This window comes from Prionailurus bengalensis, chromosome B1, assembly GCF_016509475.1.
Source record: "Prionailurus bengalensis isolate Pbe53 chromosome B1, Fcat_Pben_1.1_paternal_pri, whole genome shotgun sequence".
Classification (NCBI taxonomy): domain Eukaryota; kingdom Metazoa; phylum Chordata; class Mammalia; order Carnivora; family Felidae; genus Prionailurus; species Prionailurus bengalensis.
In genome coordinates, this window is record NC_057344.1 from 199,517,103 (window position 1) to 199,529,467 (window position 12,365).

At 61.3% G+C, this 12,365-nt stretch overlaps 1 protein-coding gene across 1 annotated transcript in view; it reads left to right on the forward strand.

Annotated features, from left to right (window-relative positions):
- WDR1 (WD repeat domain 1) overlaps positions 1-12,365 on the forward strand; it is a 44,750-nt gene that overhangs the window by 26,836 nt on the left and 5,549 nt on the right. The window contains exons 6-12 of the mRNA XM_043572966.1: positions 334-411; positions 981-1,061; positions 1,285-1,518; positions 4,110-4,197; positions 5,927-6,083; positions 7,362-7,449; positions 10,946-11,056. Of these exons, the coding sequence (XP_043428901.1) occupies positions 334-411; positions 981-1,061; positions 1,285-1,518; positions 4,110-4,197; positions 5,927-6,083; positions 7,362-7,449; positions 10,946-11,056 (837 nt within the window). The remainder of the gene's footprint in view (positions 1-333; positions 412-980; positions 1,062-1,284; positions 1,519-4,109; positions 4,198-5,926; positions 6,084-7,361; positions 7,450-10,945; positions 11,057-12,365) is intronic.

Consider the following 12,365-nt stretch of genomic DNA (forward strand, 5'->3'; position numbering starts at 1 on the left):
TGTTAGCTCCAACCCAAGGTGCTGCACCCTGGAGACTCAGCCAAGAGGCCTCCAGGTTCTGGACTGGAGTTCTCACTGGGCCCCTGAGGGAGGAGGGCGGGTTGTGTCTGCCAGAGGGGAAGGAATGCACCCTGAGTGTGGGAATGGGGAGGCCTGGCCCTCCCAGTGAGTCAGGGGCTGCTTCAGACTTGTTTATTTAAGCCCTGAGGTCGTCCTGTGACCTGGCAGTTCACATCGGCAGCCAGAGTGGATGTGTGAAGCAGACTGCGTATTTCATAAAGAACTTTCCAGAACCTCCCGTCGTCAGGTGGATAACTGTACACTTTCCCACAGGACCACAGCCGCTTCGTCAACTGTGTGCGATTCTCTCCTGATGGGAACAGGTTTGCCACAGCCAGCGCGGATGGCCAGGTGAGGGCTGAGGGCAGGGGCGGGGGCTCATCCATGGCCTCCCAGCGGTTCAGGGCAGGCAGACCCTCCAAAGCCCATCTTCCCATGAGGAACTAGAACTCCCCCTCCCTCCCGCTCCTGGGAGGCACTCGGGTTACTGGGTTGGTGGACCCCTTTTCACCTCTCCTTTTGTTTTCTATTTTTGGAGAGAGTGTGAGTGGGGTGAGGGCAGAGGGGGAGAGAGAGAGAATCCCAGGCAGATTCTGTGCTCAGTACAGAGCCTGATGTGGGGCTCGATCCCACAACCCTGAGATCACGACGTGAGCCAAAATCAAGAGTCAGGTACACAACTGACTGAGCCACACAGGCGCCCTACCTTTCTCCTTTTTAATAGAGCTGGAAATCCCGTTAGCACTCGTTTTAGGTTGCTTTTTTTTAGGAGTCACGGTAGCAAACTCTTGACGGTAGAGCCGTGGCAGGAGGGGCTGGTTTCACACACAGCTGTGGCAGGAGGGGCTGGTTTCACGCACAGCTGGCGAGAGCATCCTCACACCTGTGACCCATGTGTGTGTGTGTTTATTCCTCGAAAGATCTACATCTATGACGGAAAGACGGGAGAGAAAGTGTGTGCCCTGGGAGGAAACAAGGCTCACGACGGAGGCATTTACGCCGTGAGTACAGATTTGTCTGCAGCTGTGGTCAGGCGGCGTCCGTGTTTGCCGTCATCAGTGAAGAGTTGGAAGCAGGGGTGGCGGTAGCGGGCTTCAGGGTCCCGTGGAAAGGGTGTCGTGGTCCCAGCGGGTCCCTCCCGGGCTGAGGGCTGTGGACAGGCTGCTTCCTGAGGCCCCTTCCCACTCTGTTCTCTGACACGTGGCCCACTGTTCCGTTTGACAGATCAGTTGGAGTCCTGACGGCACCCACTTGCTTTCTGCCTCCGGAGACAAAACCTCTAAGATTTGGGACGTCAACGTGAACTCTGTCGTCAGCACGTTTACGATGGGCTCCACCGTCCTGGACCAGCAGCTGGGCTGCTTGTGGCAGAAGGACCACCTGCTCAGCGTCTCCCTGTCCGGGTACATCAATTACCTGGACAGAAACAACCCCAGCAAGCCCCTGCGGGTCATCAAGGTGAGGCTGAGTTAGGGGCCGGCCCTGGGGGCTTGGCAAGTGGGACGTGCGTTCAGCAGAAGTGAGAGTCCGGATGTCGAGCTCCCCTTGAGTTTCTAGAAGCACCAGGACTCAGGGCCTGGGGTGTTGGACGGTGGCCCTCACCCTGCGGTCGGGAGCCCCTCTGGCCTCCCTGGGGCAGCCTCCCTCACTTCGGAGCTTCCAGGTGTAACATAACGGAGCCCAAGGGCATCGCTACAGACACGGAGGGCCCGCAGAGAGCCTCGAGGAGGACCAGGAGGCCTTGGCGCTGGACCTTGGTGTTTAGTTTAGGTGGCATTTGAACATGGGAAGGAGAGACTTTGGGTTTTGGGTGGTTCAAGCAGGGAAGGCCCGTGGCAGGGAATGAGCTTGGAGAAGCAGGTGGACCTTAGGGTACAGAGGCCTTGAATGCCCAGCTGGGAGTTTGTGCAGCAGCAAGCCACGGGAGGTGGTAGGACCCTGTCCCCGGCTCCCGTCCTGTCACCTGCAGGCTTCCTTGGGCCAGGTGATGCCCAGGGTCTGCCCCCAGTGCCCCTCCTTTGACAGGGATGGGTGCGTCTTCTCCCGCCTCAGCCCTTGTGATCTCGCTATCTCTGGAAATCAGCAGCCAGGCAAGAGCCAGGAGCTCCCTGAGGACAGGGCGGGCTCTGCTGCTATCCCTGCAGGCCTTGCTTCTGCCCAGGAGTCAAGGGAGGCATGGTCCACGGTGGGAACCACTGTGTCCCATTCAGGTGCGGATGCTGCGTGGAGGGAGGACTGACCCACTGCAACGGCCGCATCTGTCCTCACTGCTGGCCTCGTGCCATCTGCTCTCATGAAGCTTCACCCACCTTGGCCCTGAGGACAAGGCGTGGGGACCCCTCCTTGAGTTAGGCCCCAGCCTGGCGTGATGGACGTGCCGTGAAGGTGTATCCGGCCTGACACTGAGCGTGGGGGAGCTGGGGGTGGGCCCCGCCCCAGGACACAGTCACTTTGCTGGGCCTCCAGATGTGATGGGGAGAAATTGCTTGAGACATTCAGGCATCGCCGTCAGCCCACCTGTGCCCAGGAGGGCGGTTTCCGGTAGGCCACCAGAAGCACAGGGACCACAAGTTAGGCTTCCGTTCTCCCAGGCCAGCTCAGGGAATCTTGTGGGCTTTTACAGTTCTCAGAAGAGACTCCTGGCCCCGTGCCTGCCAGTGTGTAGGTGTGTGAATCCCAACGTATCTGGTGCCGATCCTGGGCTGCAGGGGTTTCTAAGCCACATGTGGGAGCCCAGGAAAAGACTGGAGTCAGAAGAGCAGTTCTCAGCCTTGGCTGCATGTTCAGATTTAAAAAGGGCTGGTGCCTGGCTTCCCCCAGAGGGACTGAGTCATCCCCGTAGGGATGGGCCTAGGTGCTGGTACTTGTAAACACACCCAGGGGATTCTCCTGTGTAGCCGGAGCACCGATTCTCAAGGGAGAAGGTCCATCAGGCTCATCCGAGAGGGCCAGCTTGTTAAAACACGGCAGCTGGGTTCGTCCGTGGACATCTGTGGGGCACGCGAGCGCCCGGGGTTCTCACAAGTTCCCAGGTGAGGCGGCGGCCCCAGGCAGGGATTGTGCACAGAGCCCCAGGGCATCTTACCGAGTGCAGGTCCCGAGTCCCCAGGACACAGGTGGATGCCCAGTGGGGCAGACTCTGGTCTGAGGACCACACTTAAAGTGTCAGGGCTGGCAGGGCCCTGTCCTAGAAGGAGACAGGAGGTGGGAGTAGCCCAGTATGTTCCCTGAGAACTGTGCACCGTTCCTCTGAAGACACTTGCCGCATCGTGGCAACAGGAACCCCACAGAAAGCTTGGAAGTTCCTGGGTTGGGGCCTGTGCAAAATTGTGCCAACCGTCAGCAGAGCATTACTGGCAAAGGCCCTCCTCCCGCCCCTGGTGAAGGGGGATCAGTGATCAGGCCCCCCACCCCCTTAACAGTTACAGAGGGGTTACGTGTCCCCTTTGCAGCAGAGGTCCGGCTATAGAGTCCTCTGTGCCTGCCACGTTGCCAGGCAGGGAGGTTGGGGGGGGGGGGTGGTCAGAGCCCTCGAACAGCTTGTGAGTTACAGGTCTGGGAAGAGAACAGGCTGTCAGCAGCACCCCAGGACTGCCTGGGTCTTTCTGGGTGGCCCGGACGCCTCTCCACCCGCCTCTGAGTGCCAGGCCCTCCCGAGACCCGTCTGTTAGCTGCTGCAGCTCCACAGGTGTGAGCAGCATTTCCCCCTTTCGGGGGCGCTACTGAGACGAGGCTCTTGGCTCCTGGGCTCCCTTAGATCCTGTCCTTGGCCCGGGTTGAGCTGAGGTACTAGGAGGGAAGAGGCTGCACGATACGATTTTGTCACCTGCTCAGTCAGCTGGGGATAAAGCCGACCGGGGCTCCTGGGAGGTGTTTGCAGGCACGCGGGGGGCCGCCGGGTGTTGCCACTGACGTCAGCGGCACTGTCGAGGGTCTTCCGCCTCTTCGTCACCCAGGGACACGTGTCAGTCAGTAGAGGGTGGCTGGCAAGTTGCAGCGGCAGGACGCTGTGCTCCGCGCTCACCCTGCCCCGTCCGTGTCCCCCACAGGGTCACAGCAAGTCGATCCAGTGTCTGACGGTGCACAAAAACGGAGGCAAGTCCTACATCTACTCCGGGAGCCACGATGGACACATTAATATCCTTTGACTCACAGAGCTGGCTGTGGGGCCGTTGGCAGGAGAGCTGGGAGGTTTCTGTCCTCTCGGAGCCAGAAGCAAGGACAGCCAGGTGGCAGCAGCAGGGCGCAGCCAGCCCTGGCTGCTCAGACGGGCCGTGTCCACACTGGGGACAAGGCTGCAGCCCAGACCTGGCGGGTCACTTTTTCCTGGGCGGCTGGGAGTGGCTCTGGATGGAACTCTGGACCAAGCTGCCTCTCTTCCGCCTGGGCCCCTCGAGCGGCCCGATCCCTCTCATAAGCAGTGAGTCAGGAGTCTCAGAATTCAGTAGAAGCTAGAACCTTTCAGGACGGTCCCCTTGTTTTAAAAATGGAAGACCGAAGCTCGGAACGCTCCAGGGCCTTCCACAGACTCACACTGCTTGTGGGCAGCAAGGGACTGGAGCCTCTTTCTCCCTCTGGTGAGGTTCCTGATGGTCCCTGGAGACTTTCTCTGGAGGCACGTGAAGCCGCCCTCACAGCCGAGCTGTTTGTGGCCTGGGGCCGGTAGCCCCTCCTCCTCCCAGGACTGCGGTCCATAGGGTGCTGGGTGGGGCCCGGGCGGGTCATCCAGCTGCTGGCACCATGTGAAAGGTCTGCCCCTGTGTGGACTGTTTCCTAGTCTGCGTGCTTCTTAGCTCCTGGAAGGGGCTGTCCCGGAACCACGTGCTCCTTCCTCACCCCTGCAGAGCCGGCTCATCCCTCCAAGGGTCTGTGCTTTTCAGAGGAGAGATCCAGCTAGGGAGGTCTCCCCACACCCCAGGGGAGGGGGCACATAGGTCACTCTCTACCCCGTCAAATGTAAGGAGGGTGGCATACGGTGGGAGCTGCATTAGAATCAGAGGCAGAGAAGGCTCTAGAATCTGTCTCTCCTGGAGCAGCGTGCCATCTTCAGCTGCCCTGGCGTGGCCCCCCTCCCCTTCCAGGTCTGCCCCGGCATAGGAGCACTTCGACATGAACCCCCGAGGCTCCCAGGTACTAATGTTCCCTCGGGTATGGAGGGCTGGGGTCTCCATCACAAGAGCATGTCAACAGTGGAACACAACTATAGCTTTCTAATGGAGGCGATGATCTTTGTTTAAAGTGAGATTCGCGATTGTTCATATGAAAGAGAAGTCCCATAGCTTAAAACACACCTTCTACCGGAACACCCCAAACCCATGGTCTATAAACCTGCCCTGCCAGGTGGGTCAGCCCCGGGCTGTTACGTGGTGGTCCTAGCTGGCCATCGGCTTGTGTGGGGAGGGACCAGTCTCCTGCCGACAGTCCCAGGCTGGATGGCTCGCCGCAGAAAGCAGGCTGCAGCATGGGCTCAGCCGCACAGTGTCCCATCCCGGCGACAGGTTACTGGCCAGCCTCCACTGTGGCAGGGCCCCGTCCCCTCGCTGCAGGAGCCCGTCACCGGGGGGCTATGACCCGCGCACACCATCAGCTGGCGGGGACTGGTGCGGTCCCACGATCGGCTCCCGTGGCCTCAGGTTGCACTATTTGTAACTCAGCGTGTCCTCGGTGGCCCGCTCACTGCGGGCTCGCTGCGACACCAGAACACCTGTCCTGGAATTGAGACGTAAACTCGCCCTGGGCTTCCCCTCGGGCCCCGTGCCCATGGTCCTGTCCCGAATATGCCGCCCCGAACGAGGGATGGCCAGGCCTCCCCAGTGGGGCCTGCACCATGTCCTGCAGGTGGCCTTTCCTTAACCCCCCGCCCCACATTACTGGGATTCAGAGACAGGGGAGAACGACTCCTTCGCCGGCAAGGGCCACACGAACCAGGTGTCCAGGATGACCGTGGACGAGTCTGGGCAGCTGGTGAGCTGCAGCATGGACGATACGGTGCGGTACACCAACCTCACGCTGAGGGACTACAGGTGAGGGGGCCGCGGCCGGAGCGCGCGCCCTGGAACAGGAGGCCCTTTGCCTGCAGCGCTTAGTGCTGCCGATGACACGTGGCTCTTCTCAGCGCTGTCCCCAAAGGCTCCCGGGCCCAGGCCTTCGGCCACGGGCCGGGTTAGAGTCCAGGTGTAGACTCTGCCTGGGAAGTAGGCAGAACATCTCAGCCCGAGCGCCTTCCTCATTCTGTTCCTCAACAGCGAAGGAAGGCAACAGAGGAGGCGAGGCTGCCTTGTGGGCTGTTGGGAAGGCCCTCGAAGGCCCCTGGCCCGTGGCAGGTGGCTCCAGAGGACAGACAGGCACCCAGGTGATCTGAGTAAGAGGCGGTGTTGTTTGGTCTGGCTCTGGGGTCTTGAACTGGCCGGCCCCGAGCTGGGATAGCAGCTGTTAGCAAACAGCCTGTAGCTTCTCATGCACAGTGGGGAGGAAGGAGAGCAAGTTCTGGCTCGTAGAAGCACGGATGGGGCACCTGTCTCCCCCCGCCCCCTGCCTCCCCACTGCGCTCCGTGCGCGGACCCCCGTCCCTCCAGACTCCTGGAGACATGCTGGTGACCCTCACTTGGATGCGGTGCGTCCCCCGCGCCTGGCAGGACCGGGCCTGGAGTCAGCCGAGCCTCACGGTGAAGGGCAGAAGCTGGCCCAGAACCCGGTGTCCAGACCCCAGCCGCCCTCCGTGCTGCCCCGTAGTGACCCCGCATCAGCATGGCCCCCGTGAAAGCCTTCCCGGGAGCTGCACGCGGTGCAGTGCCCTGAGCCTCACCGGGGGGAGACCCCGAGCCATGTGGACCCCACATTTGGCCTGGTCACAGGGGTCTGTGTGTGCAAGTTCCCCTAGGGTGTGGTTCAGGGCGTCCGCCAAAAGCAAACACAGGATTTTCATCCATGAACGTGCCAGCTTCTTCGGAAGGGTCACCGTGCTGAGCAGAGTGGCTGTGTGGCTGCTGGCGTGAGGGGTGGGCTCAGTTCGATCTCTACCCTGGGAACGCCAGGGACGAGGGCCAACAGCTCGTCAGGGGCCCCCTTCCTTACTTCCTCTTGCCCGCCACCAGCCCCTGTGTGATCTCTGGTCTCTGTCCCAGAAAGGGTCCTTCTCTGTGGTCCCAGGTCTCCGCTCGTGGCTCCTGTGGCACGGACAGAGTAGAGCTTCCACTTCCTACCCCGAGTTGCTCGGGTGTGCAATGAGTGTGTGGTGTGCTTACCACGCACACTGAGCCCCCGTGAGGCGGGTGTAATGCGTTTTCCCTTGTCTCCAACAGCGGGCAGGGGGTTGTGAAGCTGGACGTCCAACCCAAGTGCGTGGCTGTGGGCCCCGGAGGCTACACCGTGGTCGTGTGCATCGGGCAGGTAGGTCCGCGTCGGTCTGGCCGGAGGGAGCGGCGGAGCGCCAGGTCTGAGGTCCGAGCTGTGCTGCTCTCCCGTTTGACAGGAGCTCTGACACCTGTCTGTACCGAGCACTGCACGTGTGTTCGCTGAGTCGATCCTCAGCAGTCCTGTCCTCTAGGACAGCATCATCCCCATTTTATAGATGAGGAAACAGAGGCACAAGGAGGGTAAGCTGCTTGCCCACGGTCTGCGGCGGACAGAGGGCGGAGCTGCGATTCGTACCTGGGCAGCTGTCGGGCATCAGGCACCCTGTTGCGACCGGCGCAACAAACACCGAGTCCTGAGGGTAGGGGAACGTAAGAAAAAAAAAAGAAGAGCAGCCAGTTTGGGAACAGGAGGGTCCCCTGGGCTGATGGCCCAAGTGACGGCTTTATTGTTGCCGTACACAATCTTTTATATCAAGACTCTTGCGGATCAGGTCATTCTAAGAATAAACAGGTTTCACATGATCGCTGCCAGCCAAAACATTTAGTTCTGTGTACCTTGTGAACTTTCTAAACGGGTCACAACAAGACCTTGTTGATAGATTGCTAGCAAAACACAGTTCCCATGTTTGTTTCTCTTTGACCCGGGGTAGAAAGGGGGGTAACGTTACTGCCAACACCCACAGACCACAGGCTTCAGGAATTAGATTTCTCAGCCTTGACAAGGCTTTTGTATGCCTTTGCAAGTGGAGGAATGGGAGGGGGAACCACCGGGTTGGCTGGGTCAACAGGGAGCCATTGCTCGACCCGGTCTCAGCCTGGCAACGGGGTCCGGCCTCCCACAGCAACCCCCGTGTCCATCGGCCCACACGGCCTGATGGAGGCACAGCAGGGGCGGCGTCCTCCTCACGACAGGAGTTCACATCCCAGCCCCGAGCCCTGGAGCTGTGTGACTCCGTGCACATTCCTCGCCCTCTCTGGGCTCTGCTTTTCTCCTCCCTCCCCAACAGCTCACGGGGAGGATTTCGAGGACGTGTGGGTCCGGCCCCTCGTGCCCGTGTAAGGTCGTTCGTAAACGAGGCCGAGGCAGACAGTAGTCTGCTCTCTTCCCCGAGGCTGCATGATGGCCGGGGGGCCTGGGCCATTCCAGCTGTGTAGCCTGGGTTCCTGTTCAAGACGGGCCACCTACACACCTGATCTTTCAGCATGTCAGCATCTCTGGTCTCTTGACCGAGACCCCAGCCTGACCAGCTCGATACCATGTCCTGCTCCGAAGCAGGCGGCGCGGGTCCGCACACCCGGGCGTCCCGGCGTGTAGATCAGGGAGGGCAGGAGTGACCGAGCCCCCGATGGCAGGAGCGACAGCCCTGCTAGAGAAGGCTGGCCGCTCCGAGTAGCCGCCTTCCCCCCCGCCCCCCATGCACACCAATGGACTTCCACGTCCCAGATAACAGGAACTTCGGCCGGGCGATTACCAGGCAGCCTGGGTGGTCAGTGGGAGAACTGCTGGAGTGAACCTCGTGGAGCACTGTGGGGCGGGGGAGGGGGCACGGAGAGGCAGCCTTCCAGAAGGATGGGCGGGGCTGGGCTCTGTGGCAGGGCCTCAGGCGGCAGTTTCCTGCCTGCGGAGGGCCGTCCTGACAGGCCCTCCTCCAAGCGGGTCGGGGGGCCACGGAGTTCCATGCCATGCCGCTGCTGCCCTGGCCCTGGCCCTGCCCCTCCCCCGCTCCGGGTAGGAAGCTTCTCTTGAACTCCCCAGTGCAGGCCGTAGGGTCAGCGGAACATGCCAGAAGGGGGCTGTGATTCTAGGTCAGGAAACAGCCAGGGTCCAGCCTCGTCTCAGATGCTCATGCTCCTAAGGCATCCCCTGTTGGGTAAACCCAGTGCCCGCACCTGCTGGGCGGGTGACAGGGGCAGGTTGTTCAGGTGCATTTTGGTGTCTCAGTGAGGGTACCGGCACCCACCCACCTGCTCCTCTTCCCCTGGCCCCCACCCCATAGGACACCAGAAGTGGAAGCCACTGGAGGGGAGGGACAGCTGGCAGCTCGGGCCGGGGTGCGGTGGGGTGAAGACAAAGCTGTCCCAGATCAGGGCCATGCTGTCTGGGAACAGGCCAGTGAGCTGGTGGCAAGAGGGGAGGCAAGGAGCAAGTGGGGGTGCAGGGCAGCAGAGGGTCCCCACCAGATGGCAGGAGGTACGCTGTGCTAGCCGGGGACGCTGAGGTCTTGTGGGCCCGGATGTGCTTCCCAGCTTGGTTGTTTTCTGGGTTTATTTTGGTTTTTTTCCTGTTTTTTATTAAAAATTTTTTTTTAATGTTTATTTTTGAGAAAGAGCGTGTGAGTGGGGGAGGGGCAGAAAGAGGGAGACCCAGAATCCGAAGCAGCCTCCAGGCTCTGAGCTGTCAGCACAGAGCCCGACACGGGACTCAAACTCCCGAACTGCAAGATCATGACCTGAGCCGAAATCATGGTGGCTTAACTGACTGAGCCACCCAGGCGCCCCACAGCTTGGTTTTGCGAGTTGTGAGGCCGTGGACCTGTGGCTCTGGGTGTACCCCAGTTTCTCCTCAGCACGGTGGGTGGGGTGACGGTGCCCTCTCCAGGGTCGGGGAGGGGCCCACAGCGCGTGCAGCACCATTGGCAAGGCTATGGCACACGCTGCGTGAACTTCAGGCTATTTCGCTTCTGGCGGGGACTATATTTGATAATGTTGAGGCACCTCCAGCGTCTTTTAGCCTGGGAGGCTGAGTAGGTCTGTGTGCGGAGCCCCTCAGTGGGGCTGGGACGCCCAGGCGCTCAGCCCTGCCTAAGGACTCCGTCCTGCCCCCGACGGAGTCCGAGGGAAGCAGGGACGTGCTGCCAGGGGGCGCGGTGGGGCGCCTCCAGCCGCCTCTCTGTGTGCCACCCGCGCTGTCCTTCCCGCTCCCTGGGACCAGGCGCGCTCTGGAGGAGGCCTGTTGGGGGGGAAGAGCCTCCATGGACCTGGGCCTGGCTCTGCTCTCTGCCCACTGGCGCCCACACCTGGGGCCCGGTTTTCTGTCTGCAAGATGGGTACCAACGCCATCTCCCCAGCCGCGGGGGACGCCCGTCTGACACGTTGGAGGTTTCACACGCTGCAGATCGGAGCTGGTTTCTTTGGACCTGGGAAACCAGAACTGAGAATCGTCATGTGTCCCGTTCGTTCCCAGTGTTGCCTTAGAGCCAAACGTTTGTGTCTCTTGAACCTCGTGAGAACACTGTTCGGCAAGGCTCGTTTACTGTGTAACGAGAGGAAGGGAGTTCAGATGGCAGATGGCTTCCCGAGGAGTGGGTGCTCGTAGTGGCAATGGCAGTAACGTGGTGATGGTGACAGCAGCTGGTATTGTGATACCGTGACTAGGAACTGTCACTGTCCCCAACGGCTAGCAAGGGAGGGCGCACGGGACCGGGGTCCCAGGGCCCCCGCCCCCAGCGAGCTTCGGGACAGAGCTCAGAGCAGGGCCGAGCAATCTGACCCTGGCCGCTGCACCTTGACTGGTGGACTGTGCTTTTCAGATCGTCCTGCTCAAAGATCAGAAGAAGTGCTTCAGCATCGACGACCCTGGCTACGAGCCCGAAGTCGTGGCGGTGCACCCCAGCGGTGAGACGGTGGCTGTCGGGGGCGCGGTAAGGCTCCCATGCCTCACGTCCTCTGCCCTGGCTCGTCTGGGTGGTTTGGGGGTGACACGAGCCGTATGAGTGTGGGGCTGACCCGAGGCAGGACGGGAGGGGAGTGGTGGGGGCCCCAGGCAGTGAGCTCGGGCGGGGCGGTACTGGGCCGGAGGGCCTGCGGCAGGAGCCATCGGCCACGTGAGTACTTGGGGCACACGTGACTTGGCATGTTGAGAGGACCGGCATGGATGAGCTGGGCTTGCAGGTTGCAGAAGGGAGCGTGATGAGAAGATGCTCAGCGCCTCAGAAGCAGCGCTGACCCGATAGGTTCAGGGTTTTCCTTCAGTACTGGCCCCGTCGTGCGCCGTGTGGCGCTCCCGCTCTCTAAACCTAGAGCCGCGGGCCCGGTCTTTGCCCGCCAGGCCGAGGCAAACCGGTTCCCTTCTTCCCGTCTGGTCCTGGGGGGCCCCTGGCGGAGGAGGTCTGGCAGACCTTCGTGCCTCCAGGGAAGGAAGTGGGCGTCAGGCAGCACCTGCCGTGTCAGAGACCAGCCGGGGGCCACCTGCTCCCCAGCTGCTTGAGGACCCGGGGACCAGCTGCCCACCGAGAGGCGCACGGCCGTCCTCATGGAGCCGGCGTGAGGGTCGAGAGGCTGGCCTGAGGGCGTGGCTTGCACCTGGCGCGTGGGGTGCATCAGCTCCGCGCTGGCCACTCCACTTGTCCTTGCCGCCTGTCCGTGCAGCAGCAGATGTGTCCCTGTGAGTGTGGCTGCCCCTCCACAGGGCGCACCGCATCTCCTCCCACCAGGCAGCCCAAGGCCGGGACTGGGCCACAGCCCCGGCGGTTCCCACAGGGCTCCCACCCGGCCCAGACACCGTCCCCGTCGGCCTGCGCACCTGCGGTCCCAGTGGTCTTTCCTGGGCCCGTCCCCCATTCCTTTCCAGATGCTGTCCTCTGGCAGGTTCTGAGGAACAGGTTTCACCTTTTTAGGGAGGAGCTCACAGCCATGGTCCCGGGGTAGGTAAGGTCAGATGTGGGGTTTGAACCTGGTGTTCCCCCTGCAAGGCTATACCACTGTGCCCTGCTTATCAGACCTTTACTGTTTCTGTTGAAAAGAAAGATGGCTAGTTTGTCATCCCCTCAGCTGGTACCCCGAGGCCTCGGCAGCTTCCATCTTTCCTGGTTGTCTACCACTCCTGGCCTATGAATCTCCATGATGGCACAGGACATACGTATGTCTATACCGAGTTTCCCCACGTCTCACACACACTAGCCGTCTTGGTTTATTTTGATGACCTTGCAGCAGGTGGCTGTCCCATCACGT